This window comes from Talpa europaea (assembly GCF_964194135.1).
Source record: "Talpa europaea genome assembly, chromosome: 1".
NCBI classification, from domain to species: domain Eukaryota; kingdom Metazoa; phylum Chordata; class Mammalia; order Eulipotyphla; family Talpidae; genus Talpa; species Talpa europaea.
Window position 1 is genome coordinate 33,397,271 of NC_140073.1, and position 20,215 is coordinate 33,417,485.

Consider the following 20,215-nt stretch of genomic DNA (forward strand, 5'->3'; position numbering starts at 1 on the left):
CAAGTCCAGGCTAAGTAGGTATAGCCACTTCATGAAATACATTAAATGAATCAGCTTAGGTCAAGAATTTCCTGCTATGTTGCCACTAATTATCTACAGCTACCTTTGGAATAGTATTTAAAAGACATTTATCATAACTACTGATAGTACTTTCACAGTACTTTCCACAGTATATCAATTTCCATTTTTACTTTCTTCTCTCGTCACTTAAATGCATTATTTTAACTGTCTGGTAGGTAATTTTGTTTTACAAATTCCTTGTTTCAATTACTGAAGAGGTGATTTTAACACATAAAACTGCCAATCCTGAGATGATAATGGTGATGTTATTTAGAGGAAAACTAAAATCCAGATGATTTTTCACTCAAATTTCTGCTTTAGCTTTTTCTGGAAGATGGCTGGCAGAATAGAAAGAAGAGCCAAAATCATTAGGACAAATACTGAGTTCCAGGAAACAGCTTCCCCTGCTGTTGTAAGCTGGTAGAGTGTTGTTCCTGCCTTAATTGCTACAAAAGAAGGAGGTGCAACACCTAAAATAAAAAATGAAACAATATTCAGCAAAAGTCATTGTTTTTAAAACATAAAATGTTCTCTGTGTATAAAGTATCTTGTAAGAATATAGCAATTCTATTTTGGAACATTTTAATATAACTTAAACCCCCTCAAATTTATTATATAAAGAATTCAATTTTTATAATCAATTCTTAAGGAAAATAAGTTAGAAAATGCAAGAAAAGTTTCCAGAAAATAATTTTATAATATTTATCATCAGTCTTTAAAAAAAAAAAGCTCTGATCCAGTAACTTCAACCTTAGAAAATAATGTATCTGAGCAAAGATTTAGTTACAAGGGTGTTCAAAGCAATAATAAAAACCTGGAAATAATCTACATGTTCAAAAGTAAGACTGAATTAACTGTCATTTACCCTTGATAGAATTAACTTAAAATGAAGTGACAGGATATATTCAGAAATAGGTAATAATTAAAATATAAGTAAAAAGAGCAATTTATACAAGAGTATGTGTGGGCTGATCAAATTTTACTAAAATCCAGAACAATCTGAAAAAACTACATTAGCCAAATCTGAAGTTAATTAACTCTCTAGGCATTTAAAAAGATGAGGAATAAAAATTCTCTCCTATGAGTCCATTAGTATAACATTTTATAAAACCCAAATTATTTCTACTTAAGACTTTAAGTTTGTAAAAGAATTTTTTTACATAGCAATACAAAGTAAAAATAAAAGTAGCAAAATAAAATTATTCTTTTTAGAGTTCTAGTCTCACAAGCATTAACTTGAACTACACACTCAATACATGAATATTGTCATTTCGTTGAGATCCAAACAATTCAACATAAATTTGAAAGAAAAGCATGATACTCATACTATAGAGCCATCAGAATTCACAAAATATATACATCATCTTTATGTCAGCTACTGATTTCAAAATTAAGTGTCAGCTCCTTGTAGGCAAGAACTTTTTGTTGGTCTTTGCTTCCTCATACTTTTTGATAATGCCTATAGTAAATGTTGATTTCAACAAAATGAAAAATAGGATACTGAAGTGCAATATTTCAGTATCAATTGGAAGGCAAAAGAGAAAATTATTCAAGAAAGATACATTGACTTTTTTTCTTTCCACTGAGAGAATAGAGTTTTAAATCACTACTTAATTCTGTATGACTTAAAAAAAATATCTAGGCAGTCCTTGTTTTTTAAGACTGCCCACCTATGTCTATGCAAGCATCTCGCTTTCCTTTTTTTCCCCTTTCCTCAATAAACTTGCCATGTGCAGATGAATGGGGAAAAACATATCCTGTTAATTCTTTAAAAGAATTAACACAAAAATACTTATATCAATACAATCCATTAAACATTTCAGAGCATCTATTTATATAGGCCAGGCTCCCTGCCCAGGAGTTCTATATGGTGCTGCCAGGCCTGCAAAAATCATGAAATCTAGCCCAGCTACATATTAGATATGTATACAGTCATTCCAAGCATGAACCAAAAGCCTTACCTAGAAAAGTGCCAATAAAAAAAACTTTCAGTGGCACATTTATAACAGGAGATGTAATATTAATAAACCAATTAGGCAGAAATGGTGTTATCCTCAAAAATATAATGTAGTTAATGAGATGTTCTCTATGACGTTCAACCTGTGGGGAAAAAAAGGATCAAGATGAGGCCAATCTTGGTAAGTGACTTAATATAAATACCTTATTTCAAATCCTCATCCTTAATAATTCAGTTTAATCCAACAAAATGACTAAAAATGGAACTTGAAACAATGAACCACTTATCAGATGCTCATTATGAGTTAAATAACATGAGCTTTTTAAAATTGTGATTATATTACACTACTAAAGATAGTCCTACATCAATTTAGATAATGATGGCTCAGCAATGGCATTTTAACCCTATACAGAAAAATTAAATTTATGACTAGAAATAAGATACACAGCAAGTAACCACACTTTTAACACCTTTAATTTCCTATAATGTAAAGGATTAATATAGCACATCAATAAACCCAGATTTCAATTAAGGAAAATTTCAGATAACTATTATTTCCTTTAAATAAGACCAATTACAGATAACAAAACAATTATTCCAAAGAAAAAATTTTATGTAAAACAATTATAATACTCAGTACACATGTGATAAAGTGAGAAGAGCACTAAAAATCTAGAGATCTGAGATTCTAGATCTTGATTTACAAATAAATGACACTAATTTGGGGTCAAGTGCTTAATTCCTCTTAATTCCCTAATCTGTAAAACAAATGGGTAAGGCAGGATGATCTCTAAAATTCCTCTAAGATTTAAGACTGTTTCTTCTGATTCTTTATAAAATTAGGATTTCCTTAGCAATACCATATTAGTTTTCTGTGTAATAGTGCTTAAATTTATCACTGCTACTTTTTTCAAAATCCTAACTAAAGTTTTTCCCACTTATGAAATGTACTAAAGGAATTGGCTGATAGAAGTTTTCCAGTAGTCCACATACAACAGCATGTATTTAGGTGCCTAAATATATGAATGCCTTTATGTCGATAACTTTAACTTCTCTGTTGATTGGACTTACTAAAAATGTAGAACTAAAATTACTGTTATGGGCACAAATGATTTGTATCTGAAACTACTAACATTCATTTTTTACCTACCACTTGATTTTATTTTGGTCAAAAATATTTTCAAGTCTTGAGTCAGTTAATTTATGTGCGAGACTATATACATTGACTTCCCAATTAGCCAAATAGTTACATTAAATAATTTAAAAATAGGGTTTACCTGTTGTGACCATTTTACTGCTTTCTCTGTTAAGTATTTGTATACAACTGGCCTCCCAACTAAATAGGAGAGCATGTAGCAGAATGAGGCACCAAGTCCAGAACACTAGAAAATAGTAAGAACCCATTAGCATTTTGTATACTTTTCCATCTTATTTACATGGACATACTCAGCTAAGGAAAAGCTCAACAACTTCACTTATTTTAGGAGAGTGGAGAGGATACGCTGCATGACACCTCTAATGAGAATTCATTTATTCTAGTATGTTCTCAAAACAAATCATAACTAAAATGAGACCAGCTTAAAACAGAGACTTGTGATAAAAGTTAATGACTATATCCAATAGTTAATATTAATCTGCAGCCTAAGAACAAACTTCAAGTGTCATTTTTTTTTTTTTTCCCAATTGCTATGCTTGAAAACACCACTCTCAACCCTGGGACTTAACTCATCATGTTCACCAATACTCCTGGACTATAGGAATTACAAAACACAATAGGAAGGAAAGGCTAAAATAGAGCCTATATATACAATCCAGTCTATGATTCCCATGACAGGGAACTAACTAAATTGACTATAACACCTCTTTATGGAGGAACCTAACTGATAATATTTTAACATTAAAATCTTTTAAAACGAATGAATTTGTGCTTACAAGGATAGTGGGACCAGGACACTGTCATAATCTTCATCACTCTATTTAAAACTTTTTTTCTAGTCTCCCAATTTCATTTTATATACTTACCAAACAGACAAGAAATAAGGCTAGTGGAAAGGGATAAAGAAACCCTGAGAGAATGCTGAGAAATATGGAGCCCGGAATAGCAAATGTTTGCAAGCTGTTAACTTCTAAGTTAAGGATTAAAACAATAAAATGCAATTTTTAAAAGGCAAATTCAACATTGCAAAATTTAACATTCAGTATAAATACAGAATTTGTTATGATTAAGTCCATATATCAGTATTTAAAGATAAAGTAAATTACATCCAAAAGTTTATAAACTATGTGACTCTTCAGTTGTACTGTCTTTAACATCACTAACATAATCATAAATATAATGCGAATAAGAGTGTCACTAAAGGAAAAATCAAAACAAATTTCGAACATGTACCAGATAAAGAGGAGTAGGGAGATTTCTGTGAAATCTGGGACATATAAGGTACAATTACTTATTTCTAATTTAACTTATAGACATTTACATCAATTCATTGCTTCTTTTTAAAATAACGATAGAGGTTACAAAACAGTTAAGTCTTGCTTGAAAAACATAATTACACCATTTCTACTTTCCACTCATTTACAGTTCTGGTGTGGGCCCCTTTTTTTATCCCGAACATGATTCACTTGTCAGAGGGAGGGACTTCCCCCCAACATCTGTCTCCTTAATACTTTACATTTAGTTCTCCCTCTCCTCTAATCCTCTAATTTCTACTCCCCTTATTTTAATTTCAACCTCTTCCTTCTGCATCTTGGGTTCTGCCATTGCCAATTGGCTCTTCCATGGGCTCTGCCTCCACAAAAACCACTCAGATGCCTATAAACTAAAAAACACCTAGGCTGCTGCTTGGATAACACTTGTTATTTTCTGTTTGTTTTACAGTAGTCATCCTAATGGGTAAATGTTGCTTTAGATTTTTAAGATTCACTTTTATTTTATTTTGATTTATTGGGTTTTGAGAGTGTAAAATATTTACTTGCTTCTAAAGTAAAATCTACACAATAAAGTATATTTAGAAACATTTCCCTGTCACCCCTATTTCATTTCTCTACTCACAGGTAAATTTTTTTTTATTGATTTTCTTAAAGATTTCCATTCTCTTTAAGAAATACAGCAAGATAATGAGTATGTGCACGTGTATACTCATATTGTACCCTTTTCAGAAAAAACACTGCATACTTATTTGTACTAGTCTGTCTTGACCTTTTCACCTACTATAATATGAAGGTAAAGAGTATTTCTCCTTGACAGCTATATAGTATTTCAATTTTACCAATGTTCAGATTTACCATGATTTATTTAACCAATGTCCTACGGAATGGCATTTGGACATAGATGCTGCTGAGTATTTAAAACTCAGCATTTTCCAAATCAAAATAAATGTTACTCTTCTTTCTTATCCCCAAAGTTGGTTCTTCTGCCTATCCCCTTTTTTTCTCTAAAAAGCTAAAAATACAAAGCCAAAGATAACCTCCAAAAACAAGACTGGCATAATATTGAGAATTGCTGAAGTTGGAGTTTGTTCTATGATTCTATTTTTGTGTGTTTTAAATTTTCTGTATTAAAAGAAATTTCCAAAAGATACTACAACATTTTAGGCTTAGAAAAACAAAGAGATAACACTGATACTTTTTTTTTTTTTGTGGGACCCTCACCAGCGGCCAGGGAACGAACCGGCGCTGCAGAGGCTGTGGGCAGCCTCGCAGCCCAGCGCTCAACCGCTGCGCCACCAGGGGAGGCCCGACACTGATACTTTTAATGATTACACAGCTCACAGTCCTCAATGACTAACCAATACTAAATAAACACTCTAAACTCCTTAGCCTGGTCCACTATTATCTGGCCAGACTATTTTCTTAAACTTATTTCTCAGTCCTCCTTTCTCACACCCTATCCTCCACTCAACTAATGACTGATCACTGTTGAACCATGCCCTATTTTTTGTGAATGCCACTCTACACTTGCTGTCTAGAATGACTGCATCATCTCTATCGACAGTTCTCCATTAGTGAAGATGTAAATAGTTGTTCTGTTTGAATAATAAAAAATGGATTTTTTAATAAGTACCTAGTATATAGTTAGCACCTCTTTAAAAAAGAAAGAAAAGAGAATAAAGAGACAAAATTAAAACCTAGTTAAATGAATGAATGCTAAGGTTAAAATAAGTAATGCTTAAAGTGATTTATACACAAGAATTTGAAGTTAGGCACTACCAATGAAGGTGTAAGTACTGCCCTGTTAAATACAGTAACCATTAGCCATATGTGTCTATGGAGACAATGAAACATACCTATTACAAATTGAGATGTGCTGTAAGTATAAAATAAACCCACACATAAAGACTTAGTATGAAAAAAAGAATGTAACATATCTCAATCATTTTATATTGGTTACATATTGAAAGAAATATTTTATATATTTATGCAAATAAAATGCATTATTAAAATTAATTTCAGGTGTTACTTTTTATATTTCCTAATGTGCCTACTAGAAAAATTTTAAATTACACATGGCTTATTATATTTCCATTAACAGCACTGTACTTGTAAAACAAATACTCATTCCATGCCCTTGGTAAGGTCTTTCTCTTTGGGTCACTGAGTTTAAAAATGTACCATTTTAATACTTAAGAGTTTAAAATTCAAAAGTGGGGCCTCCCTCGTGGCGCAAGGGTTAAAGACAGCACTATCAAGTTATCGCCAGCCACTGCAGCGCAAGTTCGATCCCCAGCCTGCCAGGGAGCCACCCACATGGCACAGCAGATTTCTCCTGTCTTGCCCACTGCTCCCCTCAGCAGTGTATTTCAGTAGATCTGCCTGTTCTACTCCCCTCTCTGTCTCTGGTAAATCCTCTTACCCTCTCACCTCTGGCCTACACCCCAGTTCTTGTATGCATAAATAAATCTGAAAAAAAATTTCAAAAGTATAAATAAAATTTAAGAAACTTTGGATTTAACAAATTATTTCAGTGAAATCATTAAAATTACTTATTAAGTAAATAATAACAATATGCAATATGACCTGCCAAACTGACAATATTATCAATAGTTTATTTAAAATTTAAACCCAATGTATTTTGCAATAAGCTCATTCCTGTACCTTCACAATTCACTTTCTCAAGGCAGTTCACTCTTTTCTACTAACTTGCCTATGAATATCAGGACAACCAAGCTACAACATTTATTATACCATAGATAATCAAGATGCATTCTGCTAAGCTGCTAATTGGTCCAATGGGTAGTTATTTCCTTTGACCCTCTGCCAAATACCCTCCCAAATCCAGGAGGCATAAAAGATAACTTTCCAAAGTAAACAGAAACTACATGCCTTGTTCATAATGTTCATAAAAACTTTATAAAAGACAATGAAAGGGGTTAAACCAAGTTTGTTTCTTATTTGGGGAAAGTATTTTAATTTATGGTTAGAGTATAGAAAGGCAAAATAACCCACCTAGCTTAACACTCAAGGTTTTACATAAAAGTGACAAAATGGAATAGGAAAAGACAGGCTTTAAGAAACTTACCCTTTCTTAAAAGCTGTCTTAAAAATTTATATATAATTAAATTGCTTTATTAAAACAGCTGCCCCAAATGACCTGTCAAAAGGTAGATTCATAAAGACAGTGTCTCCACCAAGAAAATGTATTAAATTTTACAAGGTTGAGTTTTAGTTGAAATTCCAATAAACCAAAAGATATTCAGAAAATAAAAGAGGAAGCAAGAATAGAAATAATTTGAGAGAAATAGAAAAATACTAATTTGCTTTCCTTAAATTAAAAACTGATTTTAAAAGGATGATTACTTCACAACAAGAAAAAATGTCTTTCAGTAATGGAGATTTGAAAAGTAGGTTGGATTAGAATAAAAGATATAAAATTCAAAATCAAAATGTAGCACTATACACAGCTTGAAAATATACAGAAATAGGGTATTTTCCTAATTACCAAAACATAACATACATTTCTATAATGCAAAGAAAAGCATACTAAGAATTATTTTTAAAATTTCATATTGATAGCTGACCTCTCCTGTCCAACCCACTGCTTCTCTTAGCAGTGTATTTCAATAAATCCACCTCTTCTGCTCTCAAAAGTAAAATTTCCTATTTTCTGAATCAACTTAGGGTTCTTTATAAAGAAAATCAGTAAATGGAAGAAAAACATCATGAATAAAGATTCAAAATAAAACATTTTTAGTATTAATATTACATAACAGAACTTAATAAAAACCTTTTTTCTTGAAACTAGAAAACATTTTTCAGATAAAAGGATACAAAATATATGTAGCAAAATAAGCTAAGAGTACTTCTACATAAAAGGTGTCCTTATATTTGGATAAAACTTTTCCTAGAGCCTTGGCATCGTCCATATCTCTGGGAACCTTCATATTCACTCTTTCTTCTCTAAAGAAACAAAATTAAAGTAAAAAATTTTAAAGCACAAATTTGCCAAGATAATTATCATCACAGTCAAGTTCAAAACAAAGTTTTACTCAAATGATTAGAGTCCTTGAGCTGTAATATGTTCAGCAAAATTTACAAATATCAAGTTCAAAAGTGCACAATAACTTTTTAATGCTTTAATATAATTTCATAAAAAATGTAATCTATATATGAAATTTAAGGATGACCCCAACTAAAGGTTAAAAGCAATTGTTCCAACATTAGTTTAAATTTTTAATTAAGAAATGAACCACCGATGTTAGCATATTTAAAACATACTTAATGTCATTTTGGTAATCCTCACAAAAAAGCTAAAATTAGTTACAAATTACAACTAAAATTAAGTAAAAATTACAATGAATTTACAGTTCAAACCCTTCCTGGAATATCCCAGCTAAAACTTGAAATAAAAGCCTAAACATTGGGGCCTCTCTGGTGGCGCAGGTGGTTGAGCACCACACTGTGAAGCTGTCCGCAGCCTCTGCAGCGTCGGTTCAATTCCTGGCCTACTAGGGAGATACCCACATGGCGTAGCAGACCTCTCCTGTCTTGCCCGCTGCTCCCCTCAGCAGTGTATTTCGTCAGTCTGCCTGTTCTGTTCCCTGCTTTGTCTATGGTGAATCTTCTCACCCTCCAGTGCATCTGGCCTGTACCCCAGTTCTCAGATTAAAAAAAAAACCTAAACATTAATTTTACTTTATTTGGAACTGAATGATTCCTTCTTTACAAAAACCTAAAATAATCACCTTTGCATTTAATGTAGATTGGGCCTATTTGTTTATTTGATAAAATTTAACTGATCTTGCAAAACAACAAAGTGCTACTCAATTCCTGTATTCTATAAAAATTATAAATATATAAATCTCATTTATAAATTTAAGAATTAAAACACTTTATAAAGGCGAGAATACATGATACACACAGAGAAAGAAGTAAACAGACTATAAAAGGGTTATAATAGCACAATGTTTTATACAGGTGATTTTACCATGCTTATAGCAGACTGGGGACAAAGATAATCTTAACCTGCAGTCTATATTCTTTCTTTCAGTCAGCTATTTCCTCATCAAAACTTGAAGTGATCAAAAATTCAAGCACACTAATATTAACAGAACAATATAACAAGCTATTATCCCGGAAGGGCATTTACATTGATATAAGAAATCAAAGACATAAAATAAATAGAAGTTTATCTATAAATTTTCAAGCATAAAAAAATGTCAATGAAAGGAATTTGGAGGAAACAGGAGGAATTCCCTGATACCTTGAAACCACATTTTAGTTATGCACTACCATACCAGATTGGGCCCTGGCTGAAACTCTAACTACATGTTAGTAGGCCTTTATGTAATCTATGACTACACAGGGTTGATATCATTGAGATAAAACAGTCTGGGATCTTCTACCTTCTTAAAATGTGTTTCAGATCCACAATCTCTTCCCAAAATTAAAGAAAAAAATTCTGAAAACCAAAAGTTCTTTATAATTTGTTAGCAAAAGCTGAATCACACTTTCATATAAAGTTATTTACAGTATTTTATATACAGGTTTCTTTGAAAAATGTTAACATATTTGATGAAGAAATGCTGTCCCAGATCCTTTGAAGGTACTATCTAAATTCTGGGCCTCCCTGGTGGCGCAAGGGGTTAAGCACCGTACTATGAAGCAATTCACAGCCTCTGCAGCACGAATTCGATCCCCAGCCGGCCAGGGAGAAACCCACATGGCGAGGCAGACCTCTCCTGTCTCATGCCCTGCTCCCCTCAGCAGTGTATTTCAGTTAATCTGCCTGTTCTGCTCCCCACTCTGTCTCTGGTGGATCCTCTCACCCCCCACGTCTCTGGCCTATACCCCAGCTCTTGTATGCATAAATAATCTTAAAAAAAAAAAAATTCTAGGGCATCCCTGAAGGCTGTCCGTAGCCTCTGCAGTGCCGGTTCGATCCCCGCCGGCCTTGGAGCAACCCACATGGTGAGCAGACCTCTCCTGTCTTGCCCGCTGCTCCCCTCAGCAGAGTATTTCATCAGTCTGCCAGCTCTATTCTCCACTCTGTCTCTGGTGGATCCTCTCACCCTACCGTGCATCTGGCCTGTACTCTGGTTCTTGTATAAAAAAACAAAAAAAAACCCAAAAAAAGTCTAAATTCCAAAATACACTTCACTCTTAAGGCTTTGGCTAGGAAATTGTGGACCTGTACTAGACAAAAAAAATATTTTGTAAGTCACAGGTATACTTTACTGTGAAAAGAACCATTCAAGTGATATAATTTTCAATGAAAAAGTAAGAGGAAAAGAGCTAGAGACAAGATATGTAGTAGGGAAGGAAATGGATGGGTAGATGCAAATAAAAATTGATCACAAGAAAAAGCAGTAGGGAGAAAACAGGGATGGAAAAGAGGGGAAAGCAGAGAAGAGCCTCAGTTTTTTCAAACTACAGATCAATATATATCATGGACTATAAAATAAATTTACTTGGTCACTATTAACATTAAAAAGTGAAAAGAAATAGGGCCTCCCTGGTGGCGCAGCGGTTGAGCGCTGGGTTGCAAAGCTGCCCGCAGCCACTGCAGCGCCGGTTCGATCCCCGGCTGCTCCCCGGCCACCTGAGGAGGGACCCACATGGCGTGCAGACCTCTCCTGCCGCCCACTGCTCCCCTCAGCAGTGTACTTCAGTCCTTCTGCCTGCTCTGCTCCCTGCTCTGGCTCTGGGGAATTCTCTCACCCTCCTGCGCTTCTGACTGTACCCAGTGCTTGTATGTATGTATGTATAAATCAATCAATCAATCTTTAAAAAAAAAAAAAATGAAAAGAAATAAATAGAAAAATTTAGAAAATATCAGCAACTATCACCCATTTCATGAAACTTAGTTTTAATATATATAGGCAAGTGAGGGAGTAGAGGGGGACAGTGGATCCACCAGAGACAGAGCGGGGAACAGAACAGGCAGACTGAAATACACTGCTGATCATGCAAGATCATGTATCAAAAATGTCTCTTAATGCAGTTATGGTTTTGTTTCTGTTTACTTTAATTTTGAAAGTCATTGGAAAAATGAGGCATTAATTAGGAGCATGCTAGAAAAACCTATAACAAAATTATATTTGGAAAGAAAATTTTTTTTGTCATCTTTCCTTTCACAGATCCAAATTTATTTGAATTTGTTGCTTTTATTTTTTTAAATAAATTTTATTTTTATATTCCCCATACAATTGCAACCCCCTTATTTTGACCCCAATCCCTCCCCTTCCTGCCTCCCACCCCCATAGAGTGTCTCTGGTTCATAGTTTTTTGTTGATTTTGATTTTCACTTTCTTATAGTTATTCATTTGGAAAGAAATATTTAAATAACAGTGCTAATAGACACTTTATAAGCCATGAGAGCTGATAAACAATTACTATGACAGTTCTATTCCTTAAAATAGCTTAGCGTTTAATCCACCTTTGTCTCTTTCAGTTTCTTTCAGTATACTTACTCACTAAGCTGAGGAAAATTTTTATATACCAAAAACATAACAAAAGCTGCAGATAAGAAAATGGACACCAATATAAGCAGTGACATTCTTGCTGACCCAGCTTCTGGATAGGCTTTTTCTGAAAGACAAAGAAAAGCTATAATTAAGATAAATTAAAATTAAGACAGTATCCAAACCATCAAATAATTTCCTTAAAGATTTACCTCCCGAAAATACTGTTCACATCTTTTTCCGAGCCACTGTAACATTAAATTTTAGGTACTACTGTGTTTGATGTTTATTAACTAGGCATATTACTTTTGGAAAATGTATCCATTTTAGAAGAATGAAGAAATGGAACACCAGAATCTGTAGCACTGATTTGTTGATAAACCAAAGCGGGGAAAGGGCATTTCTCTAAATGCAATCATAGACTCTAATTTTACATATCTATATTGGGAGCTGACAGCATAGACAGAATGGACTCTTAGGGAAAATGAGGTAATTTGGCAATTATGTCAACTGTGATAAGAGCCCAGAGATTCACAAACATCACTTGGTAAATACTATACTTTCTCTTTACAACAAGGGCTTCAGAATATTGGTGAACTGCAAATGTGTTGGGTAACTCTTATCTGTGATCCAAGTACTTGAGAATTTATTTGCATTCCTGTCAAGGTAAGCTTACTGTTACCTTAAAAAGGTATGTGCAAGACAGAGATAAAGAATGAGATCCAGGAAACAGAAGAATGAACAAGGCTTATTTTACCAGGAAGCAGTCAATGATGGGGAGGCCAAGATAACTTAATAGTACTGGGAAATAGGCTGGTGTAGGTGGCTCAATTTTTATTGCCTACATTTATCATTATCACATGGATGTACTGATAACACTGAGGTGATTTAAAAAAATAGATGTGTACTATAATTAGGCTTACTATTTTTAGTTCTCTGAAAATGGATTTCCCACTATGCCCCTTCCCTAATTACTGTCTCTGTAGCTTTCCTACATGCTTTTATGAAGTATCCTAAACAAAAGAACAGGACTGCCTGTTGTCTATTTTATAAATTTGGCATATTAGACATATGTCATTGTGTTCTCTACTAACATTCCCCTTCTCTGGGAATCAGCACTTTTCCTAAGCTTCCCCACTCCCACCCCCTATCACCAAAGGTGCTTATCTCATTTGCCCTATACTTACTGTGTGATTCTAACACTCTACCCTCCCAACATAGAAGCTTCTGACTTGCCCAAGCCTGGATACCTGACCCAAGCAGAAACAATTTATTATTGCTTTTGACCAAGTTTTTGAAAATCTGAATGAAAAAAAAAGAGGGGAGGACGGAAGGGAGGAGAGATGTAAGCAGGGAGGGAGGGAGGGAAAAGTGAGATAAAGAAAAAAAAAAGAGACAAAGGTGGCGGATATTCAGACTGAAAAATTAAGCAGTGAAGGCCGGTCAATAACATGCCAAGATGAAGACATGTTCCCCAATGTAAGAGGGGAAGGTAGAACAGAAACCCAAAGAGCAGAAACGGAGATATATTCATTGATTTCTAACTTTCCACTTCCTTTTAAGCTTGGTTCTATTTCATTTCTTTCTCATGGATGCCAATCAGATTCTCTCTTATAACACCTCCCTTTCATTTGTGCTTGTTTAAACTGATTTTTATTTCTTTCTACCAAAAAAGTCTAAAGTAAATAAAAGATAATTTCATTTTATCCCCTGTCTCATTATGGCAGTGATAGATATATATATATATTTTCACCAGAGACAGAGTGGGGAGCAGAACAGGTAGATCTACTGAAATACACTGCTGAGGGGCACAGCAGGCCAGACAGGAGAGGTCTGCTGCACCATATGGGTAGCTCCCTGGCCAGGGATGGGAACTCATGCTGCAGTGGTTGGGTATAGCTTGACAGCACTGAGACTTAAACCCCCCTTGTGCCACCAGGGATGCCCAAAAATTCTTTATGATTTTCTGTATCTAAACAAATCACTCACTAATCAGCCTAGTCTTCCAATTAATTAGTCCCTATCATTTTAACTTTATTTCATCTTAATTCTCAAAAAGGACTTTACTTTAAAAATCAAGTCACAAATAGAAACTTATTTGCTAACTTTTCTTGCAGGAAAGAATAGGACCTTAAAATAATACATAAGATGTATTCAAAAGAGTAATAAACCAGAGGGGCCTCCCCTGGTGGCGCAGCGGAAGATTGCTGGGCTGCGAAGCTGCCCGCAGCCTCTGCAGCACTGTTTCGATCCCCAGCCACCAGCGAGGGTCCCACATGGCATGCAGACCTCTCCTGCCACACCCACTGCTCCCCTCAGCAGTGCATTTCGTCAGTCTGCCTGTTCTGTTCCCCGCTCTGGCTCTGGTGAATTCTCTCACCCTCCTGGGCTTCTGACTGTACCCTGCCCAGTTCTTGTATAAATAAATGAATATAATCTTTAAAAAAAAAAAAAAAAGAGTAATAAACAGAGTGCCTGTCACTTAAACCAGAGTGCCGGTCCCTTGATACTTTAGTTCATTTATGTATTGTTGCTTTTTTTAGCACAGAAAATTAAACAGAGACGAGAGTCAAATATGAAAAAACTATTATGATAACAAATGTCTAATTGTCCGTATTTTTGCTCCAATGCATAGGCTGAGGGCTAAATAAATCGTATTACTTACCCTAAAGAGAAAAGTAATCAGTCAGTCAAAAGGTATCAGTGTGCACTAAAACCAATTCAACCAAAACCGCAGTTTAATTTTTTTTTTAAGATTTATTTATTTATGCATATGGGGTATAGGCGAGAGGTGTGGAGGGTTAGAAGATTCACCAGAGACAGAGTGGGGAGCAGAACAGGCAGAATGACTGAAATACACTGCTGAGGGGAGCAGCGGGCAAGACAGAAGAGGTCTGCTGTGCCATGTAGGTTAGCTCCCTGGCTGGGGATCGAACTGGTGCTCCAGTGGCTGTGGATAGTTTCACAGTGCTGACACTTAACTGCTTGCGGCACCAAGGAGGCCCCCAAAAATGTAGTTTTAGTTTCTAAATGAAAATCTATTTAAGTAGAAACTGTTCTCACAAGGCAAAAATGACTATTTTCCCACTTTACTAAATAAATACTCTACCGGGAAAGGAATATGAGTAATATATAAAGTGAATTTCTTGGGATAGTTTTCTATGAAATAACAACACAATTTTTTTTTTCAGAGTATGACAATTTTTTTCAAACTAAATACCTATTAACATGTAAGTAGTCTGCATAATTTTTCCAGAAGCCTACTGTGTCATGAAGGTATGCTATTACATCTACCTGGAATTAACTTGCCCAACACTCAATTTCACTTCCCTGCTAGTATCAAGGCCAGAATACAAAAGACTGATACAAATAATTTAATATTATGGGCATCTTTCAAACTCTTCACAACCATAAATAACTGTTTTGTCTTGCTTTGTTTATCCTGTAGATATTTGTGGAAATAAAAGGATAAATGGCTGACCTTCACCTTTCTTGGAACTTCTTTTTAAGATTTCTATGCTCCTAAGAAGCTACTATTATTAACTAGACTCCCAAAGAACCACACAGAGCAGCTTTGATTTATAAGGGAAGCAAGGTTCCTGGGATGGAGTGATGGAGGCAAGAATCACAGAACAGGTGGAAATTTATTGAAGATGAAAAGAGCTTCCAGTCTTAATCTGCATGTACCATGGCTAAAATATTTTTGAAGATTTCAACTGATAGTAGTTTTCTTAAATTAAAAATTAAATAAGACATTTAGCATGCTAGCTCTAAAATTTAGCTATAATGATTTTCTTCCCACTGTGGGGAAGGATTATCAAACAATGTTTAACTGAACTACAAAACAGTAACTACACTGAGTATTCCTTGAGTATACCTCTCTCTGATTGTTATTTGTTGTCTTACAGTACAGTTGGATGATGAAATATATAGACACTTGAACAAAATTAACCTCCGGGTATAAGTTGATATGTATTTTCTTCACTTTGTACAATGAGGCAAACTTTTGCAAGTACTGTGTCCAATAGTAACACAAGACTACAACTGATAGAAACAAAACTAGTGACATTCAATTTTGAAGTTCTTCCTCCTTTCACACAAAGGAATAGATGACTCTTATAACTTAACGATTCTTCTTGAGTACAATTTTAACAAACCCAGGGGCCAGTATGTAATTCATCTAGAGTTCTAAACAGAGGTAAAAGGTAAAAATTCTGTTTTAATGAGTCTACATCTAAATGCATAGCATACATAACATGCATTCACGATATGCTTTCTTCTGGGTTGCATTACGCACATTTGTAATGTAGAGTTCAGAGACACCCACGCCCAGTCCTTTATAAATTCATTAACCTGCAAATTTTGCATCAAACTAACTCCCAATCTGAATTATCCCATTATCTGCTTTTCCAATCTTCTCCCTGGCCAAAGGTACTGTTAGAGAAAATCAGATCATCATGCTCCTTTGGCCTATAAGTTGATTTGTTATTCTAGCTTCAATTAAGGTTATCAGCAGCAAACAATAATCCTTTTAAGCATACTCTAAAAGGATTATTTCATGTCTCTTGCGGCCCTTTAATCTATCTTCCCCTAATCTCAATCAATGATACTGCCTCCAGTTTTGTGAGCTCCTATTCTCTACCTCAAGATTATAGTCATTCGCAGCTTTGCCTTTATCTTTTCATTAAGTACCAGCATACTTCTTTCCAGATCTTGCGCTTAGGATTATCTCTTCTCCATTCACCTATTATCTTCATTTCTTCCCTCTTATAAGCACCTCTATAATTTCAATATGCATATATCCATGCTGAAAAATCTTAACCTAAATGTCCCTATGGTATCTCCCTATTTCTCAATTACTTTTGTATCAAAAAGTAATTGAAAAAGCAAAATTGTCCTGAAGCTACAAGATTTTAGGAATGACTCTTAGTGGTCAACTAGCTCATAGATCTCAACATTCAGTGTTTTCTAGACCAATTTGATTTTACCATGAAGGAAGCAAAAGACACATCTCTTCTGAGGCATACATTTACAGGGACTCTAGCAAGTTTTATAAGATCACAATGTGATGCTTCTATGTTTACCCCGGAACTTTTTTCAAGGTAAACAAGACAAATGAAAATAAAATACCCTGGTCCAGGCACCTTTGTACACACATTAGGTGAAGTGCATGGTGGTTCCATCTCTTGTGTTGTCTCTCATCCTTCCTCATCGAGCAAGAAATAAAACTTCCAGTGTTACTGCCTTGCTGTTGCTAAGTAATTACTAATGAAATCACATCACCAGCTGATTACCACTAGCAAGTAAATCAAACCCTATCATCCGTGTTTACAAAATCTTTTGTCTACTGAGAGAACTACTAACACTAATAAAAGACAAGAGGGAAACAGAGTAAGACATGGAGAAAAAGAGAAGAAAAAGGAAAATATCCAGAATAATTAATAAACAGGATGGATGAAAACTTCCTTTGCATTGCAGTTAAAAAGCCTTCTATATACTCTGACACCATTTTGACCACTGCCAGCCTTATCTCTTTCTAACAGCTAACAGATATCATCAACTCTTAACTGACACACATAAAAGGCTTACACTAACTAGGCCTGTTTCCTCTGCCAGGAATCCCCTTCCCTTCCCTCCACTTACCCAAATCTTTCACATGCTCTCCCATGATCTTCCTATAAATTATAGTCCACAAAGGACACTTGACAACATCCTAAAAACTGTGTTGAAAACGCTGTTCTAATGATAAACTATTCTAAAAGTACTTTGGAGTTTTCAAGGTTTTATTTTCTGAACAATTTCAGGTTAAAAAAAAAAATGACAGTAATAAAACAACTTCTATCCAAACCAAATGACAATCTTTAGCAATGCCCTACCTAGGAAACACATTTTTATAAAGCCCTTGGACTACTGTGACTCTCAGCAGCACCATCTTCAAAACAATGTTCCTTCAATTTAGGGTGGATTTATAGTTTGATAATTCATTTTTAGATTTTTGAAATTTACCTCTACTGTCTATGGGGAGGGAACCAAAATACATTAAACTTAAAGAACCAAATTAGACTGAACACATTACAAATTACTGACAAATACTATTTTCTGCTATACATTAAAGTTTTAAAATATACTTTAGGGCCTCCCCAGTGGCGCAGCAGTTGAGCACTGGGTTGCGAAGCTGCCCGCGGCCTCTCCGGCGCCGGTTCGATCCCCGACTGCTCCCCGGCCAGCGGAGGAGGGTCCCACACGGCGCAGACCTCTCCTGCCGCCCGCTGCTCCCCTCAGCAGTGTACTTCGGTCCTTCTGCCTGCTCTGGTCCCTGCTCTGGCTCTGGTGAATTCTCTCACCCTCCCGCGCTTCTGACTGTACCCAGTGCTTGTATAAACAAACAAATAAATAAACAAACAAATAAATAAATAATACATGCCTCTTTAAAAAATAAATTTATAAAAAAAATAAAATATACTTTAAATTTGATTAAAAGTATTTCAGCTGAATGTCAAGCATTCAGCTGAAAAGTATACGTAATATTAAATTGTACAATGCATTATAGTTGACTGATTACAATATTGCCAGACACTCTTAAAAGAGGCTCCATTCTCACCGGTGGTGAAACACATCAGTGTGAGTAAGCTACAAATAATTTAATGTGACTTGTTAGGATCGCTTCAAGTTTACAGTATTAAAATCATTTAAAGAGCTTAATAATTCCAACTGCTGAAAAGCAATGAAAAACTTTATGTGAAGATGGAATTAAAATACTAGTTTCTAAGCGTGCCTCCCCCCCAAAAAAAAAAATATTTAAAGCCCTGGGAAATGCCAGGATAGCGTAATGGGAAAAAGGTTGTAGAATTTTATAAAATCTTAGAATAGTAATAGCTTTTATTTAGCCCTCACTAACTTTACATGAATTATTTCATTTAATTCATGCACTAATCTCAGTAGATTGTATTATTATTACTATTATCATCACTCCATGGTACAGTTTAGACACTGCGCTTTTTAAAGATAACAAGTCCAAAGTTATAAATGATAGAGCAGGGACTCTGTTTCCTTACTGTAAAAAATAAACCAACAAATTCAAAAGCTCCTTCCAGTTTTGCCAAGCTTCAATATTATCAACCTTATAATTTCCCCCGGTGTCAACAAGGCAATGTCATTCCGTCTTTGAATTGAATCAACTAGAAAAATATTTACGACGCACCTACTAGGGGTCTGGCCTTGCGGTGAGCAGCAGCCCAAACCCAGGTCGCCAATCTCAGTTTTCACCTCAGGGCACCAGCATCCCTTTTCTCCCGCCCCCACCCTGTTAATCCACTGGCTGGACTGGGGTCCTTTACCCTCTCGAGCCCTTCCCAGCACAGTCTCGCCTCTGGGCCAGTTCCAGCTCTGGTTCCAGGGCCCACTCACCCTTCAAGTGCTCTCCGCTGTCTGGCACCGGAGGACCTCGGGTATCCGTTGTCCTGTCCATCGCTGGGGTCGTACCGGGTGCCCCCTGCTGTGGTGGCTCCTCGACTTTGGCTTTCGCCATGACAGCAGCAGAGAAGGGGAGGGATCAGGTGACGCCGCGCCCCCTTAACGACTCCGCCGCAGGCCTCTTACAACACTGGGGGCCAAAGCCACAGGCACATCCAGAGCGACCACCTCACCTTAGACGACCCCAACTCCCCGAGCTCAGCGACGCTCAGCAGAAACTAGAATTAGGCACCGCCCCGCACCGCCCCCGAGCCTCGCGCGCTCGCGCGGTGCCAATAACCGCGAGACAAGACCCGCCCCATTCGGCGGGCAGTCCCGCCTCGCGCCTGCGCAGTCGCGGAGCTGGCGTCACAAGATTGCGCTCACGGGCGCAGATCTCTAATGCGCAGCTTCAATACGCCGGAAGTGCGAGACCAGGGACCAAAAGCCTTTTGTCCGGGCCGCCGGAAGTGCCCGCGAGTGATTAGCTGGCATTGTTCCACGGGCATTTTGAAGCCCACTCCCCTCTGTAGTTCCACAAGCTGTTGTCATGCATTTGGACTGGAAAAATGTTTATTCTCAAGACAATGGAAAACGTAAAGCCTGAGCCAAATCTACCGAGTGCAGGAAACTAAAACGCAGGCAGGAGCTATAACCTGTGAAGGTCACAGGGTGGCAGAAATAGATTTAGAATCCGGAATTTCTTGTTCCAAGCAATTGCTGTCCCCTGTCATCAGCCATTCGTCCCACACAAGTAAATCCAGGTCAGCGCATGACGTTTAACTTTTTCTTAGCTGATCCCAAGTGCCCTCTTTTTTGATAGGTACGCTCCACTGCTACCTCTTAG

The 20,215-nt window shown here is 36.1% G+C and overlaps 1 protein-coding gene across 1 annotated transcript; it reads right to left on the reverse strand.

Annotated features, from left to right (window-relative positions):
• Nucleotides 1-360: 360 nt before the first annotated feature.
• On the reverse strand, nucleotides 361-19,444 carry TMEM41B (transmembrane protein 41B; the record flags this gene model as incomplete). The annotated part of the gene is made up of 7 exons (XM_084238980.1): nucleotides 361-530; nucleotides 2,022-2,160; nucleotides 3,295-3,399; nucleotides 4,040-4,133; nucleotides 8,285-8,413; nucleotides 11,926-12,043; nucleotides 19,324-19,444. 7 exons carry the CDS (start codon nucleotides 19,442-19,444, stop codon nucleotides 361-363), a joined length of 876 nt encoding a protein of 291 aa, XP_084095106.1.
• Nucleotides 19,445-20,215: the final 771 nt, after the last annotated feature.